The 15437-nt window shown below is 40.6% G+C and overlaps 1 protein-coding gene across 1 annotated transcript in view; it reads right to left on the reverse strand.

The window, feature by feature from the left end:
• The window catches only part of LOC124594477 (centrosomal protein of 76 kDa-like), a 131218-nt gene that overhangs the window by 82650 nt on the left and 33131 nt on the right, over positions 1-15437 (reverse strand). The window contains exon 3 of the mRNA XM_047132856.1: positions 14949-15437. Within this exon, the coding sequence (XP_046988812.1) occupies positions 14949-15437 (489 nt within the window). The remainder of the gene's footprint in view (positions 1-14948) is intronic.

Consider the following 15437-nt stretch of genomic DNA (forward strand, 5'->3'; position numbering starts at 1 on the left):
GGACGCAGGATTGAACCATCGTCCTCCCGAATGTGAGTCCAGTGTCTAACCACTGCGCCACCTTGCTCGGTAAAAAACAAAAGATGCATGAAGGAAGTGGCCTTCACTGTTCCTGCTGCCAATGACGTGTTTGTGCATATCAGTTCAATTAGCTTGTTTGTACTGTGGCTACATCCTCTTCCCCAACTGTGCTAGTCTCCATGTGCTGGGATTGCTTCCCCTCAACGAAGGTGACATCCCTCCAAGCCTCTAATTGAGGCCTTTGCTGTGGGAAACCTCGAACAATTGTGCAATATTCAAAACTTCTTCTAATGTAGAGTCCTGAAACTAAAAAACAAATTAATACATGCCCTTATCTGGGACCGAATGAAAGATTGCATCTCTGACCATGGTGTCTGCATAAGATTCCTGAGACTTAGCCACAATGAACTGACACTTACAACTGAGGCCATGAAGTTCAGCAACCCTATCCCAATATGACTGCTGCGGCTGTTTTGCAACACTGATAGAATTCAATGTGCATGGCGACCACGTGTGTATGCTTGTGTTGATAGGAGAGAAAACAACACATATCATCAAAAAGACCAACACTGTTCTCGTAGACGAGCTGATAGGTACACTAAGTGATACATATAGGAGGGTATCCCTGATAAGAAAAAGCCTTACTGATTTCCATACCAACCACCCAGAATGCCGTAAAATGTTCACAAATCCATTTCTTGTATAAGTGTCCCAGTCTTCCACAATTCACCATAGGGAGGGAATGGTGGCAGGTGAACAACCAGCAGCTGAGCCTGTTCAGTGTAACCAACAAACTGTTCCAACACAGCTATACATGACTGCTGTTGTTGCAAAAGTCACCGGAGTAAAGGCTCCATGGAAGAGCCAAATGGCAGAAAAACAACAGGATCCAGAACACATGAAAATTCCACCACTGACATCGTGACTTGTGTTCTAACTGCGAACACAAGTAAACACATTGCCATACAAGAGACACAAATTTATTGGGTCATGGAGTGTCATCAACAGGAAAACAATAAAAGTAGTTTACATATCTTGAACACATTTAACAATTGAGGGTCCGGAGGCCTGTCCATGCCCCTACAAATTGGGGCATTCACATCAGGTGTCACTGGTGTTGTGTTGTGTGTGCACACAGAACCTGCTGATGGCAGTCTGTCACAGGGCTGCCCCTGGCTGCCACTTTGGGTAGCTATGGACACAATGGATGTCAGTGAACACTAAGCTTGCTGTAGTGGCCCGTCTTACGTCCACTGTCGGCAATAGGTGTAGTAACTCGTGGCTTACTACAAAAAGTTATTTACCTCTTGTGCAAAATCAGACTGCAGTTATAAAATTCAAAAGACACAAAAGGGAAGGGAGTGAGACAGGGTTGTAGCCTAACCCCAATGCTACTCAATCTGTACATTGAGCAAGCAGTAAAGAAAAGCAAGGAGAAATCTGAAAAGGAAATTAAAATTGAGAGAGAAGAAATAAAAGCTTTGAGGTTTGCTGATGCCACCATAATTCTGTCAAAGACAGCAAAGGGTGTGGAAGAGCAGCTGAACATAATGGATACTCTCTTGAAAATGGGTTAAAAAATGAACAATGATGAAAGTAAAACAAGGGTAATGGAATGCAGATGAATTAAATAAGGTGATGCTACAGGAATTAGATGAGGAAATCAGACACTAAAAGTAATAGACGAGTTCAGGTATTTGTGAAGAATAAAAGTGACACAGTGACCTTTGCCTACCATCACCCTTGCTGCAGGCGGATCCCCCCTTACTCTGGGGTCTGAGCCCTTCTCGTTAACCTTCCCCTCTCAGTAGATTTGCAATGCCACAAAAGCAAGCTTTCACAGAAAAAAAAGATACAACAAGTGATGTGTTGACACTTACTTCATTTACCAAAAAAGATGTCTAAGAAGGGCTGCACAATTCTATGCATCCATTGATCCAATGGCCACCTGTAGTACAGTAGGAAGTCCTTAAATACTAAACAGCACTCTAAATAGACAAAAGATACCACAGTTATTGAAAAAATATGCTACTGAGAATCAACGACAATATACTGGTACGAAAGTACATGTTCGATTCAGTTACATTTCTACATGCAGGAAGAGAGAAAAATTAGAGAGATCTGCCAAAAAAATCAATTAGCAGCTGTTGTAACTGACCACTCCAAAGTAATCCAAATATGGTTTTATTCATGAAGCACTCAACTACAACAGAAAATGGCCTCCCATGAATCCCCACATAACAAGACACAGTATACTGATGTGAGTGGCACACTGGAAAGACATAAAAGAAGAGCCAGTCACAGCACTATTCCATGCATGTGTGTGTGTGTGTGTGTGTGTGCGTGCAAGTCGCTGGTAGACAGCTTGTTGGAGACATCGCTGTGTGTACACCTCCTGCAGGTGACTTCCAGTGGGCAGCCCATGCTGATACAGTTGGGGACCGATTCAAACATGCATGCTTGGTGATACTACACTTGCCACTCATGCACTAGTCACAGGAATAATACACCTCTCCCTCATATCATGCAAAATGGGTGCCTAAGCAATGGAGGAGATGCTGGCAGCCTGACAAGAGATACAACAATTGGGGTGGGAGTGGCACCAGCTGATGTCAATGGAGGGAGCAGAATGATGTGCTGGATGGGCCACTGGGGCATAAGGGAGGAATGCACAGATTTACGGGGTTGCTTGAGTGTGGTGGGCCCACGCAGCACTCAGCACTTACATTAGAGAGGATGAAGCCATTGCCATCTCAATATCATCATCAGCAGACAGGTCCCAGTACAGGGGCGGCAGGGCTGGACCCACCAGCGATGATACCTGTGATAATGTTGAGGGGCCAGTGGAGGGGCTCAACTGGAACAGAAGGCTGCAGCAATGCGCTTGAGACTGGAAATGGACCAGCACTCACTTTCTGAGCTGGAACCACAGAATGCCCCATGTGGAGGAGGCAGCCAATGGGACAGGGGCACCTCTACAGCAAGGAATGATGGGCTCAAGATAGAGGGCAATGGGGTGGGCTGCGACGATGGGGAAGGCTTTCAGAAACTAGTAGCTTCCGGTGAGATGGCACCCCTGGCAGAGGACAACAAAAGTCAGTAACCATTTCAGCTAATGACCAAAACCCTCATGCCCACACCAGCAATCACAGCACGAAGCAGCCGGACCAACCCGACTTGCAGCAGGTGGGCTGCATGCTGCAGAAGGTGAAGGAGCATGCACAGCTGCCGACATGCAGCAACTCATCCAGGTGGGCTCCTCTCGACTCTTCATTGTGTATACATTTTCCTGGTTTCCTTACATTTTTTGATGTGTATCAATGTCGACTGAAGTCACAAATTGTACACTTTTTAACAAATAGCGCATACATTCAAGTCCCAAATAAAAAGTTTGCTCTAGATTCTTCATGGGTGACTCCTTCTCCATTTTTTAAGCTTCTATCACTTCACACCTCTAAGAAGAACCCACAAAGTCGGCATGAATGTGTTCCCATGACTGGTGTAGAGTGGGCCAGGGGGACAGAGATGCCCTCGGAGCTGCTTGCTGTCAGACACACTGTTCAGAAACTATGACAAAACAGATGATATCGCCATCAATCCCTGGCCAAAAACCACGTCTACTAGCTAACAGATGAGTGTATGAAATGCCCCAATGGCCCTGGTGGAGAAGGCACAGAGCCTAGCACCATATCATGCCAGGTATAACTACTCTGGGAGAGACGTCTTCCATGGACAACAGCAAAACACCGTCAAAAAAAGAAAGCCCAACCCAAAAGTTTATCTAGCCAGCCCCGTTGAACAAATTGAATCACCTGGTTGAGAACTGGGTTGGCGGCAGTGGCAGCAGTTATGCGTGAGCTCGTAATTTGGAAACCTGTGACTGTAGTCTACATTTCACTATCGAGATGGAAGCAAAGCAATTCTTCATGATCAAAGAAGGGACAAGGTGTCCACATTAACATGTTTAGACATGGGTCAAAAATGAATTTCATAACTGTAGTAAGACAAGAATAGGGCCTAGCACTGGAGGCAATGTGCTGCCTTGTCAGGTAAGGAAGTGCGAGGATTAAACACGGAAAGCAAGGATTTAATGTCAGTAACAAGGTGAAACTTGGAGCCATACAAAAAAAAAGTGAAATTCCTTGAGAGCATGAACAATGGCACAAGCCTCTTTTTCCATCTGAGAGAGATGAAAGTAAGAGGTCATACAGAGTCATTAGGATACCAGTGTGCGAGGACCACACTGAGGCCATACTGTGAGGCGTCAGTTGGCAAAACTATGTGCTGGTCCAGGCAGAATGTAGCTAAACAAGGGGTCAAGAGTAGTTTGGGTTTTAATGTTTGAAAAGCACATTCACAATCCAGGCTCCAGCAAAAAGGTGCAGTCTTGCATAACAAGGCATGCAATGGGTGGGCCAATGAATTTATGCTAGTAGGCTATCTTCCCTAGGAAGGCCTGAAGCTCCTTCATGGACAAGGAGTGAGGCAGAGACATCACAGCAGAGATGTGGTCTAGCAGGAGGTGAACCCCATCCTGCGAGACCTCAAACGCCAAATAAACAACAGAAGGCCAAAGAAACTGAGATTTTGCGGAGTTACACCGTAAGCTGTCAGACTGTAAGACAGAAAACAAAGTGCACAAATTTTGCAAGTGATCAGCTGTGGAGGAGCCTGTGACAACAATATCATGCAGATAATTAATGCAACCTGGGACAGGCATTGTCAATTACTCTAAAAATCAATGGAAAATAACAGGGGCAGTAGCCACACCAAAAGGAAGGTGCAAATATTGATAGAGACCAAAAGGAGTATTCAAAACCAGAACTCACTGAGACTCTTTGTCCACAGGAACCTGCAGATATGCATAAGATAAAATCAATTTTTAAAAAGTACTGGCCACCACATAATTTTGCCAACAGTTCCTCCTGGTGTAGGAGAGATACATATCCACAATCGACTGCATGTTGACAGTAGTACTGAAGTCACCACAAAGGTGAAGTTTCTGCAGTGGTTTCCAAACTACATCCAGCAGTGATGACCATTCACAAGGCATAACAGGTTGCACCACCCCTAGAGATAGAAGTCTGTACAATTCTGCATTCACTTGATCTTTCGAGGTGACAGGAATAGGAGATGCATGACAAAAATGAGACCGAGCTGTGGATTTCAAAGAAATATGAGTAGTAAAATTCATATCACACACTGTTGTGTACATAGTTCCGCGTAGTCAGCGCGTACACAACTTTCCCAGTAGAGCGCGCCCCGCTATGCACAACAGCGCAGGCGCAGCGCTCGTCCATCTCTGCACTACGAGATGGCGCTGCCTTAGAGACGGACCAAATTCTGCTTCCGCCAATCCGCATATTAATATGTAACGCAGCCAATGAGATTGCTGCTAACGTAGAACCTTTTCTCCTCCCGGATCACACTCGCACAGTGATACCTGAACGCGTGAGGTATTATAACGAGTATACAGACCTCCGATTAGTCAGTCTGCATTTGTCTGCACCAGTCTGTACCAGTCTGCATTAGTCTGTACCAGTCTATAGTCAAGTTTCAGTCTGCACCCAAGAAGATTATCATATTCCTGTACATAGCCATGAAGATAAATGTATAGACACTTTGTCAAGTATTAGAGATAAGTGAGAATAAGATTAACGTACCAAGACCAAAGGAACTTCAGATTGTCAATTGTAAATAGCATCCAGAATCAAGTTACATAATGTTTATGCTTGTTACTATTTTAATAAATGTGTGTGAAAATTAATCAAGTTCTGTTTAACGTTGGTCACCGTCAATCTGCTACTCTAAGCGTGCAAGTGGCATTTCTATCGTCTGACCTAACAGCAGAAGATAAACACGCCACAATAAGAACACGAGACATATTGCTGACACTTGCCTACTTCGTTAGAGCGACAAGTCAAATAATCTGATGGTGTGTGTATCGAAGGTCTTACAGTACGCACACCACACACACAATACCTTCCAAAAACAGGTCCAAAAATTCCTTGCACAGTGTATCCAACCAAGAATACGCTATATGATTGGACAAAAAATGAACTGCTTCAGAATAGAAAATCCAAATGCCTGAAATGCATCCATCTCAAACAAGTTCTCACCACCAGCATCAGCAACCACCAAAAATGTAATCAAGCAAACAATTGACTTGTAAGAGGCAGACGCTGTAAATCCCAGCAGTGCTGTATTCTGTTCGTTATAACTGACCAGCTTGCGCATGACCGGTGCCAATGGCGGAGAGCCTAAATTCACCACGTTTGAGAAGTCAATAACATCACCGCATACCTGTGTTGACCTGTAGCCAGATCACTTGGCAAAAAACACTTAACTCAATACACAACTTGGGAGAAGTCACAAGCATTGGAGTCACTCCATATCCTGAGCATCTGTCAGTGTATGACACATGGAGGCGAAGTGGTCTTTCTTCTGGCCCAGCATTTAGGGCATGCCAAATATTCGTGCTGGACAAAACAGAAAGGACAAGACAGAAACAGAGAACACTGATGCTGGTGCTGTGGCGACTGGGGTTGTGGCTGCTTTGCCCTGCCTTGCTCACCTCGGCACTGGGCCTGCGTATATACCTCCACCTGCTGTTTCCTCGTGCAAGCTATCTGTCATCCTAGTGGGCATATTTTGTGACGCTACTGACCCATTACCCATGCTTTAATTTGGTCACCCACTGCCCAAGAAACTTCCACAGATTGTGCTATTTGCAAATCTACAGTCAGCGGATGGTTTTCACTGAGTAAAGCCTTCTGGTGCACTTCTTTGTCTGGAGCTAAGTAGATAATTGCATAGTGTACTATATAGTCTGCATGAGAGTCATTATGGGCATCATTAATGAATGGAAACTTATGGCTAAGGCTGTGAAATTTGGCTGCCCGGGCCTTTAATGACTGGTTTGGTTTCATGTGGCATTGTAGAATTCAACTCACGCTGCTATGACATGCTTCCGTTTGCGATAGTAGTTGGGCAATAAACTGCACATGTGATCAAAACTAAGAGCTGCCAATTTTTGTAAAGGGGAAAGTTGACGCAAAAGTAATACAGCTTAGGTGGAAACCATGAGAGAAAGAAGGCTTTGCACAAATTCGAGTCTGTCACACTGAAAGCCAAAAACTGCTATCTGAGTCTTTTTCATAAGCATCCCAGTTCTTTGCTGAATCATCACATGGGGGGAACATGGATGGATGGACCAAGGGAACAGTATCACCTCTGTTAATAGAAGCCGACAAGGTGGTCACAGCATCCATAATGAATAAATCTGATGAAACCACAAATAAAGATTGCACATGCGGAAACCATTCAATCCTCGTCACCAATTGTGTTGTAACTACACAGTACATGAGACTGGTTCAAAGTAACTCATATATGGCTTTATTCATGAAGCACTCAACTACAACAGAAAACAAACTCCTGTGAATACCCACGTAACAAGACACAGTACACTGATGTGAAAGGCAAACTGGAAAGACACACAAGAAGAGCCCGTTAGTGCTGTTCTGCCCATATGTATGTGTGAGTCGTCAGTAGATAGCATGGCGGAGACCTTGCCACACATACATTTCTCACAGGCAGCCTTCAGCAGCTGGCCTGCACTGATAAGACTGGCAGCTGATTCAAACACATATACCGATGATGATGATGATGATGATGTTGGTTTGTGAGGAGCTGAACGGCATGGTCATCAGCACCCGTACAAAGTCTCAATTTATTACACACTCCGATTTTTTACACAATCCAATCTATCCAGTGTCATGAATGATGATAATGATGATGAAATGATGAGGACAATATCAGAGCAGAGAAAATTCCCAACCCAGCCATGAACTGGATCCGGGACCCCGTATCCAAAGGCAGCCACTAAACCATAAACTGCAGACTCAAGCACACCTGTGCAGAGGCACCACGCTCAGCGCACACACATTACCGGTAGATGCAGGATATATCAGCACCCCAGACCAATTCTACTGGATGTGTCATGAATGATGATAATGATGATGAAATGATGAGGACAATATCAGAACAGAGAAAATTCCCAACCCAGCCATGAACTGGATCCGGGACCCCGTATCCAAAGGCAGCCACTAAACCATGAACTGCAGACTCAAACACACCTGTGCAGAGGCACCACGCTCAGCGCACACACATTACCGGTAGTTGCAGGATATATCAGCACCCAAGACCAATTCTACTGGATTTTTCAAGGAATGGATCTTTACAGAAAATTTTGAAACCAGTTTAATAAAACTAAACCAGACCCTGAAAGCAGCAGATATCTGTGTTATAAGTGAATGACAATGACATAATGTGAATGTGCAGCACCTGAGTAAAAATTTGTTCATGAGTGTCTGTTGGACCATAATATGATTCCATACTAGCAACTCCTGGTACAGCACAATGCCTATGCATATTAAGACTAACAAGCAGGTTTATTTAAATGTACTGTCATTGTTTTACTTTGCACTATGGTCATCTACTACTATAAGATTAGTATGTTTGTTTGTTGAAATATGATCATTTCATGGTATACTGAACATTTATTAAATTTTGCTATAAGCTCTCATTGTAATGATAGTTATAACACAGTAATAACATAGTCATCCACTAAATAAAATAATTATTATTATTTTCATCTTCTGGCAGTTAAATAATCATCATTCATCTTAAATAAAGTAAAATCTATATAAATCCTTGCGTCAGCTTACGCACAACACTTAAATAAAGTAAAATCTATATAAATCCTTCCGTCAGCTTAAGCACAACATTCATAAGAATTTTTATTTAAAAGATGCCTCACAAATAAAAGAACTAATCTCATTTCATAAGCACAGAATTATGAAAATCTTGTCATGGTACTTATGCATAGCAATTCAAAAATACTTTATAAATCACATCATTTTCACACAAATTATAGCCTGAAAAATGTCATATTACCACCTTGAGCTGCTGGTAAAATACTTCATTTACACAACCAATTTAGGTCAACTGAGCACCATCAGGTTCATAAAAGTATTCATAGCCTCATGTTAGGAGAAATAGAAAAACATTATTGTCAAATGATAAAATCATGAATTAAACTCTGTTATTATAATGTAATATAAATTACATCATCAATTTGTAAAAAAACTGTGCTAGGCAGCGTACTCATTCATGTTATAACTATAATCGGCATTAATGATGTGATCACATTCAGATATGGTGCGGATCTGTTCATAATGTTAACACCGATTACAGTTATAACATGAATGACTACACTATCTAGTACATTTTTTACAGACTGACGATGTAGTTTATGTTACGATATGATACCAGTGTCTAATTCACGGTTTTGTCGTATGACAACAATGATTTTATATTTCACGTAAAATCAAACTGTGAGTACTTCTGTGAACTTGGTTGTGACAATAAAGAATTTTAGGAGCAGCTGGGTACCAGTAATATGACATTTTTCAAATATATATGAGCTGTAGGGCACTACATCCTGAAAATTAACTGTAGCTGTTTTATTGCACTGTTATAATTTTGGTTTTTGTGACATTTTTTAGAATAAGATTTTATTAACCATGGACCTTGTCACTGGTGGGGAGGCTTGCATGCCTCAGCTATACAGAGAGCCGTACCGTACATGCAACCACAATGGATCAGTATCTGTTGAGAGACCAGACAAACATGTAGTTTCTGAAGAGGATCAGCAGCCTTTTCAGTAGTTGCAAGGGCAACAATCTAATAGTTGAAAGGGCAACAATCTGGATGACTGACTGAAGTGGCCTTGGAACACATCAACCAAAACAGCATTGCTGAACTGATACTGTGAATGGCTGAGAGCAAGAGGGAACTACAGCTGTAATTTTTCCTGAGGGCATGCAGCTTTACTGCATGGTTAAATGATCATGGTGTCCTCTTGGGTAAAATATTCAAGAGGTAAAATAGCCCCCATTTGGATTCCCAGGCAGGGACTCCTCAGGAGGACATTGTTATCAGGAGAAACAAAACTGGCATTCTACGGATCAGAGCATGGAATATCAGATCCCTTAATTGGCCAGGTAGGTTAGAAAATTTAAAAAGGGAAATGGATAGGTTTAAGTTAGATATAGTTGGCATTAGTGAAGTTTGGTGGCAGGAGGAACAGGCAGGAGGTCAGGTGAATAGAAGATTATAAATACAAAATAAAATATGGGTAATGCAGGAGTAGGTTTAACAATGAATAAAAAATAGAAATGCAAATAAGCTACTATGAACAGCATAGTGAATGCAATATTGTAGCCCAGGCCTACCACAATAGTACAAGTTTATATACCAACTAGCTCCACAGATGATGAAGAGATTGAAGAAATGTATGATGCGATAAAATAACTTATTCAGATAGTGAAGGGAAACGAAAATTTAATAGTCATGGGGGACTGGAATTTAACCCTAGGCAAAGGAAGAGAGAAAAGTAGTAGGTGAAAGTGGAATGGCGGTAAGAAATGAAAGAGCAATCTGCCTGGGAGAATTTTGCAAAGAGCATAACTTAATCATAGCTAACACTTGGTTTAAGAATCATAAAAGGTAGTATAGATGGAAGAGGCCTGAGGGCACCAGAATGTTTCAGATAGATTATATAATGGTGAGACAGAGATTTGGGAAACAGATTTTAAATTGTAAGGCATTTCCAGGGACAGATGTGAACTCTGACCACAATCTATTGCATGAAGAAACTGCAGAAAGATAGAAATTTAAGGAAATGGGACCTGAATAAACTGAAAGAACCAGAGGTTGTAGAGAGTTCCAATGGTTCAAATGGCTCTGAGCACTATGGGACTTAACATCTCAGATCATCAGTCCCCTAGAACTTAAGACTAGTTAAACCTAACTAACCTAAGGACATCACACACATCCTTGCCTGACGTAGGATTCGAACCTGCAACCGTAGCGGTCGCGTGGTTCCAGACTGAAGCACCTAGAACCGCTTGGCCACACCAGCTGGCTGTAGAGTTTCAGTGGGAGCATTACAGAATGACTAACAAGAACAGGGGAAAGGAACACAGTAGAAGAAGAAGAATGGGTAGGTCAGAGAGATGAAATAGTGAAGGAAGCAGAGGATCAAGCAGGTAATAAGACAAGGAATCCTTGGGTAACGCAAGAGATATTGAATTTAATTGATGAAAGGAGAAAACATAAAATGCAGTAAATTAAGCAGGCAAAAAGAAATACAAATGTCTCAAAAATGAGACCGACAGGATGTGCAAAATGGCTAAGCAGGAATGGCTAGACAACAAATGTTAGGATGTAGAAGTATATATCACTAGGGGTAAGACTACAGGAAAATTAAAGAGATCTTTGAAGAAAAGAGAATTGCCTGTATGAATATCAATTGCTGGGAAACCAGTTCTAAGCCAAGAAGGGAAAGCAGAAAGTTGGAATGAGTATACAGAGAGTCTGTACATGGGCGATGTACTTGAGAGCAATATTATGTAAATGGAAGATGATGTAGATGAATATGAGATGGGAGATATGATACTGCGTGAACAATTTGACAGAGCACTGAAAGACCTAAGTTGAAACAATGCCCCAGGAGTAGGCAACATGCCGTTAGAGCTACTAATAGCGTTGGGAGAGCCAGCCACAATAAAACTCCTCCATATGGTGAGCAAGATGTAGGTGACAAGCTAAATACCCTCAAGGCTTCAAGAAGAATATAATAATTCCAGTTCCAAAATGACAGTTATAAGAGGCAAGGGGTATGAAGCAGAAACAGTGATTGAGAAGGGAGAGAGACAGGGTTGTAGCCTATCCCTGATGTTATTCAAACTGTATATTCGGCAAGCAGTAAAGGAACCAAATGAAAAATATGGGTTAGGAATTAAAATCTGTGGAGAAGAAATAAAAACCTTGAAGTTTGCCGATGACAATGTAATTCTGTCAGAGACAGCAAAGGACTTGGAAGAGCAGTTGAACAGAATGGACAGTGTCTTGAAGGAAGGATATAAAATGAACATCAACAAAAGCAAAATGAGGATACTGGAATGTAATCAACTTAAATTATGTGAAGCTTAAAAATTAGATTAAAAAATGTAGTCAAATTAAATCGGGTGATGCTGAGGGAATTTGATTAGGAAATGAGATTCTTAAAGTGGTAGACGATTTCTGGTATTTGGGCAGTAAAATAACTGATGATGGCCAAAACAGAGAGAATATAAAATGCAGTCCAGCTATGGCAAGGAAAGCATTTCTGAAGGAGAGAAATTTGTTAACATCGAGTGTAGATTTAAGTGTCAGGTAATCTTTTCTGAAAGTATTTGTATGGAGTGTAGCCATGTATGGAAGTGAAACATGGATGCTAAATGGTTTAGACAAGAAGAGAACAAAAGCTTTTTGAAATTTGGTGCTACAGAAGAATGCTGAAGATTAGAGGGGTAGATCATATATCTAATGAGGAGGTACTGGATAGAATTGGGGAGAAAAGGAATTTGTGTCACAACTTGACTAGAAGAAGAGATCAGTTGGTAAGACACATTCTGAGGCATCAAGGGATCACAAATTTAGTATTGGAGGGAAGCATGGAGGGTAAAAATCATAGAGGGAGACCAAGAGATGAATAAACTAAGCAGGTTCAAAATGAATTAGATTGCAGTAGTTACTCAGAAAGGAAGAGGCTTGCACAGGATAGAGTAGCACGGAGAGATCCAACATACCAGTCTTTGGACTGAAGACCACAACAACATGAGCTGTGGGGCACCAGTTCCTGAAAATTAACTGCAGCCATTTTATTGCACTATTACAATTCTGGTTTTCGTGTCATTTTTAGAATAAGATTTAAGGTCATATTATGGCATACAAATATGCTAAAAATATTTAAGGGTTGTGTCATTCTTGATGGAAGTGAAACCCCAACATGAAAATAACGTATTTTTTATCTATTTCTAATCCTCAATATGATGTCAAACCTTATACTTGGAAGTGGCACTAAAGAAATAACTGTAACAGCATAACAAAACGGTTTGAGCTAGAAGTGAATATCACATAATTTTAACAATTTATTGGGCCTGTGAACCTGTATTACAAGAAGATAATGAATTCCAAAATATAAAATTTTACAATAAATTAAATATTAGAAAAACAATCTGAAATTAACATATTTGAAAAGGTCATTAAAACATTAAATAAAACATAGTATATAGTTAAGGATTACTTGCTTACACATAACAGGGGTTAATAAAAATGCAACTTATACAAGGTCCATTCAATAAATAACTGGAAAAGTTGTATAAAAAATACAAAACTTTAATAAAGTTTGTTTTCCTTTGTTATTTTTCAGTGGTGTCCTAGAACTATGGGCTCGGCACACCTGCCTCAAGAACTGGATGCTGGGAATCAATGAAACAAGATGGTGGCACATATGCAGGTTTGCAGGAATGTGGAACAGCAGAGCATCATTAGGTTTCTGTTAGCTGAAGGGTTAAAACCAATCAAAATTTCCTATCGGATGGTAGTGCAATACGGTGAAAGTTGTTTCAGATAATCACAAGTGTATGGATTGACAGATAACTTCAAACTGGGTGCAACAATTGTTGAAGATTCACCACAATCAAGACACTCTGTCTGTGTAGTCACAGTGAATGACATTGTGAGAGTTGACGAGCTGATACATATAAACAGGCATATTATGGTGAGTGACATTGCAGAAACAATGAACATTAGTGTCAGATCAGCTCATTATATGGTTCATGACCTACTGATGGTCAAGAAAGTGTGTGTGTGAGGTGGACTCCAAAACATTTGACACCAGAAATTAAAGAAAGTTGCCTGTATGTATGCAGGGAGTTTCTGCAACAGCATGAGGCTGAAGGGACAACATTTCTTTATCATATTGTAGTGGTAGATGACAGTTGGGTGCATTTTCAATCAAAAGAAAGAAGCTCTCAGAGGCTCAAGAGATGCTAGTAATGAGGAAGCATAGGCAGCAGTGCGTAACTAGTTACGCTCATGTCCCAGTTGTTCTTTGCATGTGGAACTGAGAAGCTTGTCCAGCACTGACATAATTGCTTACAAAATGAGGGGTATTATATTGAAAAATAAATATGGTTGTATTACATTCTCATAATAAATACTTTTAAAAAATTTGTTTATTTACTGAATTACTCTTGTACCAAAGCACCTCTGTTATCCAACTATATTCTTTAAAAATACCTGCTTTCCAGCTTCCTGACCTCAATGTTTTCCTAATTATGAAGGATGCTGGTTCAGTTTTCCAAAAAAAAAACCAATGGTGTAATAGAAAGGCAGAAGTTTTACCATATTCATGATGTCAGCCAAATGGATGTATGCAAAATGTATAGTTTTAGTAATGGCTAATAAATAAGTAAGAATATATGGCATAGTATTACTTTCAGGATAATCAGTTTACTTGTTTTAAAAATGAGTATTGTACACAATATACAAATCCAAGTAAAATTAGGCCTGTAAGTAAACATGCCTGTATGCGTGAATTAATTAATGTCTAATTCGCTTTAGATGAATCTGACATGTCTAACAACATCACAGAAGATTATAGTAAGAATAAATAACTAACAATAAACAATTAACTAGCTAGGAGGATTTGCAATACTGTTTAGTTTCACTACTAATAAATTAAGATATTATTGATTACAATCCAATAGGTTAATTTTTTCTGCAATTGTTTCTAACTAACAAGAAAACAACAGGAACTCCTCAAATGGACACTCATTCTTGAAACATATCTATGGAAATCACAGTAACCTTCAATAATGAACATCAGTAATAACTACAAGCAAGCTGACAATTTCACACTGTGTGAAGTCTATGTGCAACACAGAAAAACAACTAAACCAAAGTATCACACCAATAGCATCTTTCAAAACTACAATTATATAAAATAGAATGACAAATTAATTTTTAAAACTCACCAACTCCCAGAAACTCCACCATGAAACATTTCTGTGACTGAGAACAAACAAGGATCTCTCTCCAATCCATGAAATGAGAAGACAGAAGACGTCTCTCACCAGATGATGATACCTTCAGAAGAACCATATGGATTGGATCAGAAATTGCCAAGAGTTGTCCTATGTGTGGCACATTAAGTTCAAATGTGAAATTTCCACTGAACTGGGGTTCACAAGCACATATTGTGGGCTTAACCCAACGTCTCTGACCCCGGAAATAAAAGAAAATGTTGAGCCAAGAATCACTGCTATTTAAGGACAGCTGTTCTTCCAACAAGAAGTCAATGAATGCTTTTCCACTTCTAACTTCAATTTCTAACTGTGTTCTGAACTGACCCAGTCTGTCAGATGGATTGTCTGCAGGGCTGCTTGTGACTTCCCTGTTTGATGATGATTCATGAAATTTTGTTGTTGGCAGTGCATACTGTTTCACACCCAGGACGAATGTGC

Source organism: Schistocerca americana, chromosome 1 (assembly GCF_021461395.2).
Source record: "Schistocerca americana isolate TAMUIC-IGC-003095 chromosome 1, iqSchAmer2.1, whole genome shotgun sequence".
Lineage (NCBI taxonomy): Eukaryota > Metazoa > Arthropoda > Insecta > Orthoptera > Acrididae > Schistocerca > Schistocerca americana.